Raw genomic sequence first — 16,430 nt, 5'->3', positions numbered from 1 at the left:
TCTGTGTCTCTCGCTCTGTGTCTCTCGCTCTGTGTCTCTCGCTCTGTGTGTGTGCTGTCCATTCTCAAGTGCTGCAAGTTCTCAAGTGGTGCTGTCATGGAATAATCTGTCTGTTTCTGTTTTCCCTGGTAGTAACCCAGCTGCTGTTTAACTGTCATGTGTTTCTATTACCCCTGGTAGTAACCCAGCTGCTGTTTAACTGTCATGTGTTTCTATTACCCCTGGTAGTAACTCAGCTGCTGTTTAACTGTCATGTGTTTCTATTACCCCTGGTAGTAACTCAGCTGCTGTTTAACTGTCATGTGTTTCTATTACCCCTGGTAGTAACTCAGCTGCTGTTTAACTGTCATGTGTTTCTATTACCCCTGGTAGTAACTCAGCTGCTGTTTAACTGTCATGTGTTTCTATTACCCCTGGTAGTAACTCAGCTGCTGTTTAACTGTCATGTGTTTCTATTACCCCTGGTAGTAACCCAGCTGCTGTTTAACTGTCATGTGTTTCTATTACCCCTGGTAGTAACTCAGCTGCTGTTTAACTGTCATGTGTTTCTATTACCCCTGGTAGTAACCCAGCTGCTGTTTAACTGTCATGTGTTTCTATTACCCCTGGTAGTAACTCAGCTGCTGTTTAACTGTCATGTGTTTCTATTACCCCTGGTAGTAACCCAGCTGCTGTTTAACTGTCATGTGTTTCTATTACCCCTGGTAGTAACTCAGCTGCTGTTTAACTGTCATGTGTTTCTATTACCCCTGGTAGTAACTCAGCTGCTGTTTAACTGTCATGTGTTTTGTGTTGTCCAGCTTCGTAAGCTAACAGTGGAGGGGTGTGAGTACAGGAGTATCCACCAGGAACTGATGAGGGATCTGCTGAGGCTGTCCACCAGCACCTACAGTCAGGTTAGCCCAGTTAACTGCCACACACGTTTGTTTTAGTAGCTCCAGTAGGTAAATAAACCATTACTATGGTGAGAGAGACGTTTGATCAATCTGGGTTCTTCAGCTCTCTCCTCGCCACCTGGTCCTCTGTAGCTCAGTTGGTAGAGCATGGCTCTTCCCTGGATTAAAGTGTCTGCTAAATGCAGACCTGCCAACATGCATTTTGCATACCAACTACGCAATTCTCTGTCCATGTACGCAGGTACGAGATCCGAGTTAAAAGTACGCAGAAATGAATAGGTCCTGATTTGTATATATTTTTTTAATACATTTTAATAAAAAATAAATCCACTGAGTAAATCTAACATCCTGATTCTCGAGCTGCAACACACAGACATGTACGGAGTTTGTGTCAACGGACATGGAGATTAATACATCATTATTGGACGTAGCTGCCCCGTGTCTGCCCCTCCCCGTTTGTTGTGATGCTGAGTTTGCCGACTCAGGTGTAGGTAAACACAACGCCAAATCCCTTTTGGACTCCGTGTGTTGTGGAAAGGTAAACACTAATTGTTTCAAGCTAACGTTAGCGAACATATGGACATTCAGTGGGCTCTAAAGTGCCAGCAGTTCATTTGCTAGTGAAAGAAATGAAATGCAAATACGAAAAATAACTGGTTGCATTTGTGCGAGTGTGATATACATTTAATTCTTTGTCCCATTTGTTGTATTTTCCACGTAACATTACGAGGATCACGCAACCTGATAGACTGTAACTGTAATTATTATCCACGTTACAAAAAGCATTACGGAAGTATAATAAAAAATACATCTAAACATCTTGGCATTAAATGGAGTTGGGAGTTTAGAAGACTGTCGATGAAGAATTAATGAGTGTCCGGTATTGGCTATGAGGCAATGCTTCTAAAATGCCTTGGCACTAGATTTGAGATTTTATCAGTTTCGAAAAATCTGAAATGATGTATGTGCTGCAAAGAAATACAATAGGCAGCTTTACATAGGCTGAAACACCAGACTCTTCTAGCGAACAGCGGTCAGATTCCCTTTGCGGTAGACTACTGAACAGAGGGTCAGATTCCCTTTGCGGTAGTCTACTGAACAGAGGGTCAGATTCCCTTTGCGGTAGTCTACTGAACAGAGGGTCAGATTCCCTTTGCGGTAGTCTACTGAACAGAGGTCAGATTCCCAGTTTGCGGTAGTCTACTGAACAGAGGTCAGATTCCCAGTTTGCGGTAGTCTACTGAACAGAGGGTCAGATTCCCTTTGCGGTAGACTACTGAACAGAGGGTCAGATTCCCTTTGCGGTAGTCTACTGAACAGAAGTCAGATTCCCAGTTTGCGGTAGTCTACTGAACAGAGGTCAGATTCCCAGTTTGCGGTAGTCTACTGAACAGAGGTCAGATTCCCAGTTTGCGGTAGTCTACTGAACAGAGGTCAGATTCCCAGTTTGCGGTAGTCTACTGGACAGAGGTCAGATTCCCAGTTTGCGGTAGTCTACTGGACAGAGGTCAGATTCCCAGTTTGCGGTAGTCTACTGGACAGAGGTCAGATTCCCAGTTTGCGGTAGTCTACTGGACAGAGGTCAGATTCCCAGTTTGCGGTAGTCTACTGGACAGAGGTCAGATTCCCAGTTTGCGGTAGCCTACTGAACAGAGGTCAGATTCCCAGTTTGCGGTAGTCTACTGAACAGAGGTCAGATTCCCAGTTTGCGGTAGTCTACTGAACAGAGGTCAGATTCCCAGTTTGCGGTAGCCTACTGAATAGAGGTCAGATTCCCAGTTTGCGGTAGTCTACTGAACAGAGGTCAGATTCCCAGTTTGCGGTAGCCTACTGAATAGAGGTCAGATTCCCAGTTTGCGGTAGTCTACTGAACAGAGGTCAGATTCCCAGTTTGCGGTAGTCTACTGGACAGAGGTCAGATTCCCAGTTTGCGGTCTGTGTCGATGCCATCATTTGTTTTTGTTTTTATGTTTTCAAAATGATTTTGCTTTTAGTGTTGATTAGGAACCGTGTCTAAAAGGCCAATACTTGTGAGCTGGCCCTAGTGATTGGCCCTGTTTGAGAGGTGACAAGCGTTCCTCTACTATGGAGACTAAACTTGGGGGCGTGTGCTAAGAAAAACGTTATAGATAATTATCTCCATTCTATACTGTACATGTAATGGAATAAACATAGACATTCTGTGCTAATTCCACAAACAATATATTTATTTTATATGTTCTGTACTCGGTGTGAATCTTTTATTTATATTTTCTAAATACCTTTTCAGAGGACTCAACTGAACCAGGTGTGATCCATAATGTTTGTCTAAGCACGTGCTCATGAAATAAATTAAGCATAGGTTCCATACAATTAACAAAATGAGCAGCTAATTTAGCAAATCACTGTTATTGCAGCCAGTTAGTGCAGCTATGTGAGGAGACTGAGAGAAACAGACAGAGCAGCAGCAGTAGCCCCGAAACCCAACAATAAGCAGAGTACACGTGCCTCAGAAGTTCCCTCCTAGATACCAGGAGAAGTGGTCATGCTTGACGCAATCCAAACTACCATATCATGCATTTTGTACTTTGTGCAAGTATGATGTTGGCATCAGTCATCAAGGAAGCTCAGGTAAGTGCTGACATTTAAAGATGCTAAATGATTTGATCCTATCATGAAATAATCTTGTCTGTAAACAATAGTTGGAAAAATTACTTGTCATGCACAAAGTAGATGTCCTAACTGACTTGCCAAAACTATAGTTTGTTAACAAGAAATTTGTGGAGTGGTTGAAAAACGAGTTTTAATGACTCCAACCTAAGTGTTTGTAAACTTCCAACTTCAACTGTACCAGGCAAATCTGTCTAGGAAAAAGATTTCCTGAACATTTGAAGGTCTCCAGGAGATTTGTTCTCACCCACTGTTTCCTATCATAGCTTTTTGGTTTTTATTATGGGGAACATGTTTATTTCATACTGATGCTGTTCTTCAAACATTTGTTCTTATATCAGAGTTAAAAAATAAATAATAGTGTATAAGACGTTTGTACATTTTGTACCTAAACAAATCATTTATTATTTGTTTAATAAAATAAAGCTCCAGAATAAAGTCCCTTTGGTTTCTTTCTAATTATATCTTGTTAGTGACTTTTACCATATGTGTAAATGGAATGCTGTCAAGAAAGTTTTCCATCATTTTTATAGGCCTGATTTGGTACAATTCTATAATTGCGATCAGACTCACAAGCAGCGCATGCCATGCTCTTCTGGTACTCTAAAAAGTGGGACAGGGTTGGCAGGTCTGTAAATGGCATATATCATATATTGTACCTCAAAACATATTGGAGGAGAATTTTAACTCTGAACAATGGGTCTTCTCTGGTGTTTATTGAGGAAGTGGTGAGGAGAGAAGACGCAAGGAATCAAGGAAAATGTATTAAGAAAGAAACACCATTTGAGTGTCTCTCCCCCCATGTGTGCTCCTCCAGGTGCGTAGCCGGGCTCAGAGTGTGCTGTTCACGGCTCTGGGAACCTACAACTTCTGCTGCAGGGACGTGATCCCTCGCGTGCTGGAGTTCCTGGAGCCAGACCGCTCCGATGTCACACAGCAGCAGTTCAAAGTAGGACTGTCTCTGTCCTGTCTCGCTCTCTGTCCTGTCTCGCTCTCTGTCCTGTCTCGCTCTCTGTCCTGTCTCGCTCTCTGTCCTGTCTCGCTCTCTGTCCTGTCTCGCTCTCTGTCCTGTCTCTCCAATACTCTTATCTTGTCCACACACACACATGGTCTAGGCTGGTTATTGCAAATTGATTGATCAATTAATTGATTAATTGTTGATTAATCGATTGAGTCATTTATTGATCAATCAGCTGACTAAATTATTGTTTGACTGACTGACTGACTGAATGTTGTACAATGAACAAAAAATATAAACGCAACATGTGAAGTGTTGGTTTCATGAGCTGCAATAAAAGATCCCAGAAATGTTCCATACGCACAAAAAGCTTATTTCTCTCAGATGTTGTGCAGAAATTTGTTTACATCCCTGTTAGTGAGCATTTTCCTTTTGTCAAGATAACACATCCACCTGACAGGTGTGGCATATCAAGAAGCTGATTAAACAGCATGATAATTACACAGCTGCACTTTGTGCTGGGATCAATAAAAGGCCACTGTAAAATGTGCAGTTCTCTCACACAGCACAATGCCACAGATGTCTCAAGTTTTGAGGGAGCGCACAGTTGGCATGCTGACTGCAGAAATGTCCACCAGAGCTGTTGCCAGAGAATTGAATGTCCATTTCTTTACCATAAGCCCCTCTAACGTTGTTTTTGAGAATTTGTGAGTATGTGCAACCGGCTTCACAACCGCGGACCACGTGTATGGCGTCGTGTGGGCAGGCGGTTTGTTGACGTCAACGTTGTGAACAGAGTGCCCCCAGGCATAAGCTACGGACAACGAACACAATTTCATTTTATCAATGGCAATTTTAATGCACAGAAATAACCTGACAAGATCATGATGCCCATTGTGAGGCCAATTTTCTTTTTTTTAAGACGTCTGACCAACAGATGCGTATCTGTATTCCCAGTCATGTGAAATCCATAGATTAGGGCCTAATTAATTTATCTCAAATGACTGATTTCCTTATAAATCTTTTAAATTGTTGCATGTTGCGTTTATATTTTTGTTGTTGAAAATAACTGAGCCCTCTTCCTTATATTTCCCCATCCTTCATTGTCTTCTTCATCCTTCCTCATCGCTCTCTCCGCTCTCCCTCTCTCTCTCTCCCTCTCCCTCTCTCTCCCTCTCTCTCCCTCTCTACTCTCGCTCTCTCTCCTCTCTCTCTCCTCTCGCTCTCTCTCTCTCCTCTCGCTCTCTCTCCTCTCTCTCTCCTCTCCCTCTCTCCGCTCGCTCGCTCTCTCTCCTCTCCCTCGCTCTCTCCTCGCTCTCTCTCCTCGCTCTCTCTCCTCGCTCTCTCTCCTCGCTCTCTCTCCTCGCTCTCTCTCCTCGCTCTCTCTCCTCGCTCTCTCTCCTCGCTCTCTCTCCTCGCTCTCTCTCCTCGCTCTCTCTCCTCGCTCTCTCTCCTCGCTCTCTCTCCTCGCTCTCTCTCCTCGCTCTCTCTCCTCGCTCTCTCTCGCTCGCTCTCTCTCCTCGCTCGCTCGCTCGCTCTCTCTCCTCTCGCTCGCTCTCTCTCCTCTCGCTCGCTCTCTCTCCTCTCGCTCGCTCTCTCTCCTCTCGCTCGCTCTCTCTCCTCTCGCTCGCTCTCTCTCCTCTCGCTCGCTCTCTCTCCGCTCGCTCTCTCTCTCTCCGCTCGCTCGCTCTCTCTCCTCTCGCTCGCTCTCTCTCCTCTCGCTCGCTCTCTCTCCTCTCGCTCGCTCGCTCTCCGCTCGCTCGCTCTCTCTCCGCTCGCTCGCTCTCTCTCCGCTCGCTCGCTCTCTCTCCGCTCGCTCGCTCTCTCTCTCCGCTCGCTCGCTCTCTCTCTCTCCGCTCGCTCGCTCTCTCTCTCTCCGCTCGCTCGCTCTCTCTCTCCGCTCGCTCGCTCTCTCTCTCTCCGCTCGCTCTCTCTCTCCGCTCGCTCGCTCTCTCTCTCTCCGCTCGCTCTCTCCGCTCGCTCTCTCCGCTCGCTCTCTCCGCTCGCTCGCTCTCCGCTCGCTCTCCTCTCTCCGCTCGCTCGCTCTCCTCTCTCCGCTCGCTCGCTCTCTCTCTCTCCTCTCTCTCTCCTCTCGCGCTCTCTCTCTCTCCTCTCGCTCTCTCTCCTCTCTCTCTCCTCTCCCTCTCTCCGCTCGCTCGCTCGCTCTCTCTCCTCTCGCTCTCTCTCCTCTCGCTCGCTCTCTCTCCTCTCGCTCGCTCTCTCTCCTCTCGCTCGCTCTCTCTCCTCTCGCTCGCTCTCTCTCCTCTCGCTCGCTCTCTCTCCTCTCGCTCGCTCTCTCTCCGCTCGCTCGCTCTCTCTCCGCTCGCTCTCTCTCCGCTCGCTCGCTCTCTCTCCGCTCGCTCGCTCTCTCTCCTCTCGCTCGCTCGCTCTCTCTCCTCTCGCTCGCTCTCTCTCTCCGCTCGCTCTCTCTCCGCTCGCTCGCTCTCTCTCCGCTCGCTCTCTCTCCGCTCGCTCTCTCTCCTCTCGCTCGCTCTCTCTCCTCTCGCTCGCTCGCTCTCTCTCCTCTCGCTCGCTCGCTCTCTCTCCTCTCGCTCGCTCTCTCCGCTCGCTCGCTCTCTCCGCTCGCTCGCTCTCTCTCTCTCCGCTCGCTCGCTCTCTCTCCGCTCGCTCTCTCTCTCTCCGCTCGCTCGCTCTCTCTCCGCTCGCTCGCTCGCTCTCTCTCCGCTCGCTCGCTCTCTCTCTCTCCGCTCGCTCTCTCTCCGCTCGCTCGCTCGCTCTCTCTCCGCTCGCTCTCTCTCTCTCTCCTCTCGCTCGCTCTCTCTCCTCTCGCTCGCTCTCTCTCCTCTCGCTCGCTCTCTCTCTCTCGCTCGCTCTCTCCTCTCGCTCGCTCTCTCTCTCTCCTCTCGCTCTCTCTCCGCTCGCTCGCTCGCTCTCTCTCCGCTTGCTCGCTCGCTCTCTCTCCTCTCGCTCGCTCGCTCTCTCTCCTCTCGCTCTCTCTCCTCTCGCTCGCTCGCTCTCTCTCCTCTCGCTCGCTCGCTCTCTCTCCGCTCGCTCGCTCGCTCTCCTCTCTCTCGCTCGCTCGCTCGCTCTCTCGCTCGCTCTCTCGCTCGCTCTCTCTCCGCTCGCTCGCTCGCTCTCTCTCCACTCGCTCTCTCTCCGCTCGCTCGCTCGCTCTCTCTCCGCTCGCTCGCTCGCTCTCTCTCCTCTCGCTCGCTCGCTCTCTCTCCCCTCGCTCTCTCTCTCTCTCTCTCCCCTCGCTCTCTCTCTCTCCCCTCGCTCTCTCTCTCTCCCCTCGCTCTCTCTCTCTCTCTCTCTCCCCTCGCTCTCTCCCTCTCTAGGGTGCCTTATACTGTCTCTTGGGGAACCACAGTGGGGTGTGCCTTGCTAACCTGCACGACTGGGACTGCATCACCCTGACCTGGCCTGCCATCGTCCGCTCAGGACTCAGCTCAGCTATGTCCCTGGAGAAGCCCTCCATCGTCCGCTTGTTCGACGACCTCGCTGACAAGATTCACCGCCAGTATGAGACCATCGGCATAGACTTCGCTGTAAGAGTCTCTTCCTGCCTTTCCATTGGTCAAAATTATCGTTACAACCATCTGGTTTTTAATGACACCATGTCAACTTGATCTGATTGTAAACTGAAAGTAATGACGTCGTGTCAACTTGATCTGAAAGTAATGACATCATTACTGCTCTCCAGACCTCGTCCTATATAACATGTATAATCATATATGATTAAACCTCTGAACTGTAATGTAGATCCCATCAGAATGCCGTGCGGTGGCGGTGCAGCTCCAGACCTCTGGTGTTCCTCTGCCCCCGGAACCTGTCCCCTCAGACCATGAAGAAGCAGAGGGCCTCAGGAAGCAGGTGGAGAAGAACTTAGACTCTGAACAGTGAGTACATATCTATTTTATATCAGACAGCAAGAAGAGTGCTGGACACTGCTAATGAATAAACACTACAATACTGTTGTTGGACTGTGCACAAAATCTTCAACTTGCATTTGTATTGGTGTATTATTATACTAGCAAAGGTCTACCAGTTCCCATTGTTAAACTAATCCCTCAGTTATGTCTACAGTATAATGTCCACACACTTTCCAAACTACCACTGTGCTGTCTCCCTCAGGAAATATGACAAGCTGGTTGGTGAACTTCTGGACCGCCTCAATGACAGAAACATGTAGGTTCACCTCGTTTCAATGACTGAAACATGTAGGTTCACCTCGTTTCAATGACTGAAACATGTAGGTTCACCTCATCCCAATTACATAAACATGTAGGTTCACCTCGTTTCAATGACTGAAACATGTAGGTTCACCTCGTTTCAATGACAGAAACATGTAGGTTCACCTTGTTTCAATGACAGAAACATGTAGGTTCACCTCGTTTCAATGATAGAAACATGTAGGTTCACCTTGTTTCAATGACAGAAACATGTAGCTTCACCTCGTTTCAATGACTGAAACATGTAGGTTCACCTCATCCCAATGACTGAAACATGTAGGTTCACCTCATCCCGATGACTGAAACGTGTAGCTTTGCCTCATCCCGATGACTGAAGCGTGTAGCTTTGCCTCATCCCGATGACTGAAGCCTGTAGCTTCGCCTCGTCTCGATGACTGAAGCGTGTAGCTTCGCCTCGTCTCGATGACTGAAGCGTGTAGCTTCGCCTCGTCTCGATGACTGAAGCGTGTAGCTTCGCCTCGTCTCGATGACTGACGTTATAATATGTGAATCCTGTCGGCTGTATTTCTTAAATTTCCATCTGCAACATTTAACATTCCACTAAATACCAAAATGTCTGTTCTTATTGGACGACTTCAGGCAGTACCTCTGTTTTCAAAAAGTTTTACACCTGAACACACCTGCTTTATGTTGCAGGCCCTGGAAGTTTGAGCACATTGCCATTGGCTTCATGTCTCTGTTACTGAGGGACGACCACCCCCTCCCCTCCCCCGCTGTCCTTTTCTTCGTCAAGAGCCTCAACCATGACTCCCTCCTGGTCCGCAAGGTGGGCACTGCCACATCAACCACTCTGTCCATACACTCTGTCCATACACTCTGTCCATACACTCTGTCCATACACGCGTAGAATCACTCAGACACCCAGTCATGCGTTCAGTTTCATTCAATAGATTGAGATAAAGTAAAAGAGATTTCTTCAAGATGGCAGCAGTCAACAAAGTTTCACACAATTGTATTTATCTTCATACATGCATTCATATTCTCATCTCATCATTATGGTATTTCACTAAGAGAAACATCTTTATACATTTATTTATTTCCCCACTAGGTGGCGATATCAGCCGTGGCAGGGATCATGAAGCAACTCAAGAGGCCACACAAAAAAGTACCAGTCAGCCCCAACACGCTCTGTAAGTAACCTGCACATTGTCTCCTCACCAGTCCTTTTACCTGGGTTTAATTAATATTTGTTTCAAGCTGTGTTGATTCTGTTTGCTCTGGCACTGTGGAACCAAAGGAATAGTCACAAAATTGCAAACCTTGTCCACCTGGCACTCCAGGCAGGCTCAATCAAAGCATTTGAAAGAAAAATACTATTTGACCCCAGGTCTGATTTAAAACAGCAGGGTTCGCACAAGGTGCTTAACTTCTTGGGGCTATGTGGGACGCTAGCGTGCCACCCGTGGTGCACCCTATCAACAGCAGGTGCATTTCAAGAGCGGCAAATTTGAAACCAAATAAATGTCAAAATTCATATTTTTCAAACATACAACTATCTTACACCCTTTGAAAGATAAACATCTCCTTAATCTAACCACGTTGTCCGATTTCAAAAAGGTTTTACGGCGAAAGCATAAAGTTAGATTATGTTAGGAGAGTACATTGACAATAGCTGTGTGTAATGTTTTGTCAATTCAAAGACAGGCGTCACCAAAACCATAAAACCAGCTAAAATGATGCACTAACCTTTAACAATCTCCATCAGATGACACTCCTAGGACATTATGTTAGACAATAAATGCATTTTTAGTTCTATCAAGTTCATATTTATATCCAAAAACAGCGGTTTACTATGGCATTGATGTTCAGGAAATCGTTTCCCTCCAATAACCGGCAGTCAAGTCAGCACCACAAATTAAATAATTAAAATTAGAAAACATTGGTAAAATATTATATTGTCATTTAAAGAATTATAGATTTACATCTCTTGAACGCAATCAACTTGCCAGATTTAAAAATAACCTTACTGGGAAATCACACTTTGCAATAATCTGAGCACTGCGCACAGAAAAATACGCTTTGCTATACAGACAAACGGCCATGTTGGAGAGATCTAAAATCGAAAATACTATGTAAATAATCCATTACCTTTGATTCTCTTCATCAGATGTCACTTCCAGGAATCCCAGGTCCATAACGAATGTAGTTTTGTTCAAAAAAGCTCATCATTTATGTCCAAAAAGCTCCGTGTTGTTAGCACATGATCTAAGCCAGCCGGACTTCTCGTCATGAACGAGGGGAAAAAATATATTTACGTTCGTTCAAACATGTCAAACGTTGTATAGCATAAATCATTAGTGCCTTTTTTAACCAGAACATGAATAATATTCAAGGTGGACGAATGCATTCTCTTTTATAACGTATTGGAACGAGGATACCCAACATGAACTCGCGCGCCAGAGTCTAATCGGCCATCACCGTTCCAAGGCTCTTGTTCGGTCAGATCTCACAGTAAAAGACTCAAAACACTTTGTAAAGGCTTGTGACATCTAGTGGAAGCAATAGGAAGTGCCAAAACATGAATCAACCCCTGTGTGTTTCAATGGCATAGGCTTAAAGGTAATTCAACACATTAGGTATCCACTTCCTGTCAGAAAATGTCTCAGGGTTTTGCCTGCCAAATGAGTTCTGTTATACTCACAGACACCATTCAAACAGTTTTAGAAACTTTAGGGTGTTTTCTATCCATATATAATAAGTATATGCATATTCTAGTTACTGGGTAGGATTAGTAACCAGATTAAATCGGGTACGTTTTCTTATCCAGCCGTGAAAATACTGCCCCCTAGCCCCAACAGGTTAAAGTACTTGAATTTTGTTGGTACTTGAAAAGTACTTGAATTAAAATGAGGTGAGAACAGATCATTTTAAAATATATTTATGAAAAATATTAGAAAAATGTATTGGTCTTGCAAATTCATTTCCAGGCAGACTACCGAGTTTTTTATTTCCCCACGTGTTTGGCGCTGTGTTTGCCAGGCGGGCTCGCTCATCCCACCCACAATGCCACTCAGCCAGGCAGGTACAGAACTGACTGATTAGGCGCCGACAAACGTCACATTGACAGCTAAAATGGCAAATGTAGATTCAATCCTGCCTTTTGTGCGTATGAAACAATGCTGGGATCTTTTATTTCAGCTCATGAAACATTGGACCAACACTTTATATGTTGTGTTGGTATTTCTGTTCAGTGTAGTTTACTCACCTTTTTTTACCACTACATCACTGGACCCCACCAACCCACTCCTTGTAAGGTGCAAAAAAATTGTCAAACTTTGACATTGGGTGAATCGGCCCTGAAGAGCCACATGAAGGGGGATGACAACGCGTCATTCTGCGCTGGTGCCTGTTCAACATTGTGACCTTTTCCACTGCAACAACCTCAAGAGCTTCACAGGTCCCTTCTGCTTTATCAAGTGGCAGCCGTGCTCCTGCCATTCTGGTTCTCATTCATGTGCCGTTTTCTTCACACAGCCCACCTGCTCTACTCCTGACCGGGGACACTAAAGCTGCTAGTCTAAAGCGAGAAGCTTTTTTGTAGCTATTAAATAATAGATTCCCAAATGCCGAATAAAAGCACAGTCATTAAGCTGGAATTGTGTAGTATTGTAAATAGGAAATGTGTGTTCACCAGTAGGCATATCCCAAAACTATGCTCATCACTACTCAAATTAAATCATCATTAGTGCTGACTTACCACTCATGTATGTAGTAAGTGAAACAACGTATTATTGCGTGAACTTGTTAGGTAGTTTTGAGGTTGTTGCAATATACTGCCATCTGGTGGTGACTAGAAACAATCACATAATATGAACTACTACAAATTGATGATCCTAAAGATACATATTAGTGCTTTAAAAAGTACTTAAGTCCTTGAATTTGACTTGCCACTGCTTGTGAGAACCCTGTAACAGATACATACAGTTTATCTCACCACCTCTCCCTCTCTACCAAGTGGTCTGATTGCAGGGGACAGGCCTGGTAACCAGTGGCTCCAGTATAACAGTAACCTTATGGTCATCTCTTCCCTGTCTCATTCCTCCTCCTCTTCCCTCTCTACCAGGTGGTATGAAAGAGCTGGCTGGTCTGATAGCAGGAGACAGGCCTGATAACCAGTGGCTCCAGTATAACAGTAGCAGTCTGCCTCGTACCCAGCAGGACTGGGAAGGCTGTACGTTTGTAGAGAAGACCCACTGGGGATACTTCAGCTGGCCACAGAAACTCATGATGTACGCTCCTTCTGAGGAGCAGCCCAAACAAGGACTGACCAGGGAGGAGATGACAGAGGTGAGGAGATGACACGCGCACACACACAATGGCCACAGTCCGATGCTCTACCCTTGTCCCGAAGTGTGCACTCCTACACTCCCCCTCATGGATGTAAGATGAATTTATTAGTGTAAGGAATATGGTGGTAACTCCCTCCAGCCATGCACGCTTCCAATGCTTTTGAAATGCATGAGCGGGAGTGATAACTGCACACTTCTGGCTGAAGGGTAGAGAATCAGAATGCGTTCTCTCACTCTTGGAAAATGTATTTAACATCCTCTGCTGTAAAAGGTGATATCTCAGGTCCACTGTTATAACTGTTTTGTTTCTTCCCTCTCCAGCGAGAGCAGATAATCTACGACCACTTCTCAGACCCAGGGTTCATCAACCAGCTGATTGAGTTCCTCTCTCTGGAGGACCGCAAGGGCAAGGACAAGTTCAGTCCCCGCAGGTTCTGCCTTTTCAAGGTGAGGGAGACACAGATCAGGATTTAAGACTCACCCAATCTCAAAGGTCTTTCCTGATCCCTCACTAATACCTTGTTCTCTCTTCAAATGGTCTCCTTGCTTCCCTCTGACTTTTTCAAAAGTAGACTGGGTGAGCATGAAAGATAGAAGCTACGTAAACGAGGGAAGACTTCTGAGGATTAACCTAGACAGTTTTTGGAGGCTAAGAATATGGTTGGAATGGTGCTGCAATAGACAGCTGTCGCTTTACAGGCTCCTGACCAAGTCTGCTATTTTGGGTGTTTTTCTTTTTTTCACTGATCTTAACTTTATTTATACATAATGTTTCTGACGAAAAATAACTTCTGGACATCAGAACAGCGATTTAGATCAAGATTTCTACTTCAACGAGTCGGTGGCGCAGGACCACCGACACTCGGAACAGAAAGAGACGGCGTAAGAGAGGCCGATCTGTGGGCACCCTGACGAAACTACGTCGGCGACTAAATAAACCGCCTATACACTCCGTTCTATTGGCGAATGTACAATCACAGGAGAACAAACTGGACAAGCTCCATTCGAGACTATCCTATCAACGGGACCTGAAGAACTGTAATGTCCTTTGTTTCACAGAGTCGTGGCTGAACAAGGACAGGGATAATATACATCTAGCAGCTTTTTTTAAATGTATCTGACATAACGGTGGGTGGTGTGTGTCTCTTTGTTAACATTAGCTGGTGCGCGATCTCTAATATTAAGGAAGTCTCGAGGTTCTGCTTGCTAGAATACCTTAATACCTTAGATGTAGACCATAGTTTTTACCAAAATAATTAAAAAAAATGTTTTGTAGCTGTCTATTTACCACAACAAACCAAGACTACACACCATGAGCTGTATAAGGCCATAAGCAAACAAGAAAATGCTCATCTAGAGGCGGCGCTCTGATTGGCCTGTGATTTTAATGTGGGGAAATTGAACTCCGTCTTACTACCAGCATGTCACTTGTGCAACTAGATGAAAATAAACTCTAGATCACCTTTACTCCACACACAGAAATTCATACAAAGCTCTCCCTCGCCCTCCATTTGGTAAATCCGACCATAACTCTATCCTCCTGATTACTGCTTACAAGCAAAAACTCAAACAGGAAGTACCAGTGACGCGACCAATACGGAAGTGGTCCGATGAAGCGGATACTAAGCTACAGGACTGTTTCACTAGAACAGACTAGAATATGTTCCGGGATTCATCCGATGGCATTGAGGAGTTTACCACATCAGTCACCAGCTTTATTAATAAGTGCATCTATGACATCGTCCCCACAGTGAACGTACGTCCATATCCCAACCAGAAGCCATGGATTACAGGCAACATCCGCACTGAGGTAAAGGCTAGAGCCGCCGCTTTCAAGAAGTGGGACACTAATCCGGAGATGCCGTAGCAGTGGTTCATATGTTTGTCTTATCCCATGAAAATAGCAGTTGTTTTTTAAAATCTTTTCTCGTCTACATTTTAATCTCACTTTCTATCTACAAACTAAATATACTTTCCTGCAACCCGCCTCACCCAATGTGGTACGGATCTGCTATTTTTATTCCTTTTAACTGGAACCTGCGCCAGGAGATAGCCAGCTAACTAGCTACTAGTCTTTGTTAGCCACGGCTAGCGGTCTTCACCTTTTAGCTCGGACACCGCCAGCTTTAGCTCAGACAATACATGCCAGTCTGCACAGCGCGATATCAACCCAGAGAATATCAGACGGCTTCCCCCTACCACATCACCGGATTCCTGCCGCTCTGGATCAAAGGGTCCAGGATCATTGCAGCTAGCTAACTGCTACCAAGTGGCTACTGTTAGCTAATGCCTCTGTCCCGAAGCAAGCACCAGTTAGCCTTGAGCTAGGCCCATATACCAGCTAATTCTAGGGCTACGATACCTCATTTGCCAATTGGCCTGGACCCTTTGTTGTCGACGCGGAGACCCACCGCTCTATCACGACTGGTCTGCCAAAGTGGTCGCACCGGGCTTTTCCGTTGCGATGTCGCCGAAGACCCATCTTCCCCCGGCCCGCTAGCTTTCTAAGCGCTGTGTCTCCCACTCGCCTAGCGTAGTACTGACTACTGAACGGCTTCTTGACTCACCTATTGCTGTTCTTTAGACCCTATGATTACTCGGCTACACAGCTGATGCCCCCTGGATTGTTTCAATAACACGGTACTTAATTTCGTTTATCTGTTGGCCCCAGCCTCAAACTCAGGTCCTGTATGTACCTAACTGACCCGCTCTGCCCATTCATCACCATTTACCCATTGTTGTCTTAGCTCTCCCGATCAACACCTGTGACTGCTTTACGCCTCTCTCTGTCAATATGCCTTGTCTACTGCTGTCTTGGCTAATCCTTATTGTTTTATTTCACTGTAGAGCCTTCAGTCCCGCTCACCTTGCCTTAGCTTTTTCTCCCACCCCCCCACACGTGCGGAGACGAAACCTCTCTCATCGTCACTCAACGCTTAGGTTTACTACCTCCACTGTACATTATGCCTTGAATCTATTCTACCACGGCCAGAAATCTGCTCCGTTTATTCTCTGTTCCCAACGCACTAGACGACCAGTTCTTATAGCCTTTTGCCATACACTTAGCCTACCCCTCCTCTGTTCCTCTGGTGATGTAGAGGTTAACCCAGGCACTGTAGACCCCAGTACCACACCTATTCCCCAGGCGCTATCATTTGTTGACTTCTGTAACCGTAAAAGCCTTGTTTTCATGCATGTTAACATCAGAAGCCTCCTCCCTAAGTTTGTTTTATTCACTGCTTTAGCACACTCTGCCAGCCCTGATGTCCTAGCCATGTCTGAATCGTGGCTTAAGGCCACCAAAAATTCTGAAATTGTCATCCCCAACTACAATATTTTCCGCCAAGATATAACTGCCAAAGGGGGCGGGGTCGCAATTTACTGCAGAGACAGTCTGCAGAGTTCTGTCATGCTATCCAGGTCT

General features: G+C 46.1%; 1 protein-coding gene across 2 annotated transcripts in view; it reads left to right on the top strand.

Annotated features, from left to right (window-relative positions):
• Positions 1-16,430, top strand: part of LOC106611227 (proteasome activator complex subunit 4B) — a 92,629-nt gene that overhangs the window by 56,390 nt on the left and 19,809 nt on the right. For both annotated transcript variants that reach the window (XM_014211221.3, XM_045724975.2), the window contains 9 exons: positions 801-896; positions 4,363-4,494; positions 7,803-8,012; positions 8,227-8,363; positions 8,599-8,652; positions 9,354-9,483; positions 9,766-9,847; positions 12,781-13,004; positions 13,328-13,453. In XM_014211221.3, coding sequence (XP_014066696.2) covers positions 801-896; positions 4,363-4,494; positions 7,803-8,012; positions 8,227-8,363; positions 8,599-8,652; positions 9,354-9,483; positions 9,766-9,847; positions 12,781-13,004; positions 13,328-13,453 — 1,191 coding nt within the window. The remainder of the gene's footprint in view (positions 1-800; positions 897-4,362; positions 4,495-7,802; positions 8,013-8,226; positions 8,364-8,598; positions 8,653-9,353; positions 9,484-9,765; positions 9,848-12,780; positions 13,005-13,327; positions 13,454-16,430) is intronic.

This window comes from Salmo salar, chromosome 01 (genome assembly GCF_965601325.2).
Source record: "Salmo salar chromosome 01, fSalSal1, whole genome shotgun sequence".
NCBI lineage: Eukaryota > Metazoa > Chordata > Actinopteri > Salmoniformes > Salmonidae > Salmo > Salmo salar.
This window is presented reverse-complemented; position numbering and strand designations above follow the sequence as displayed.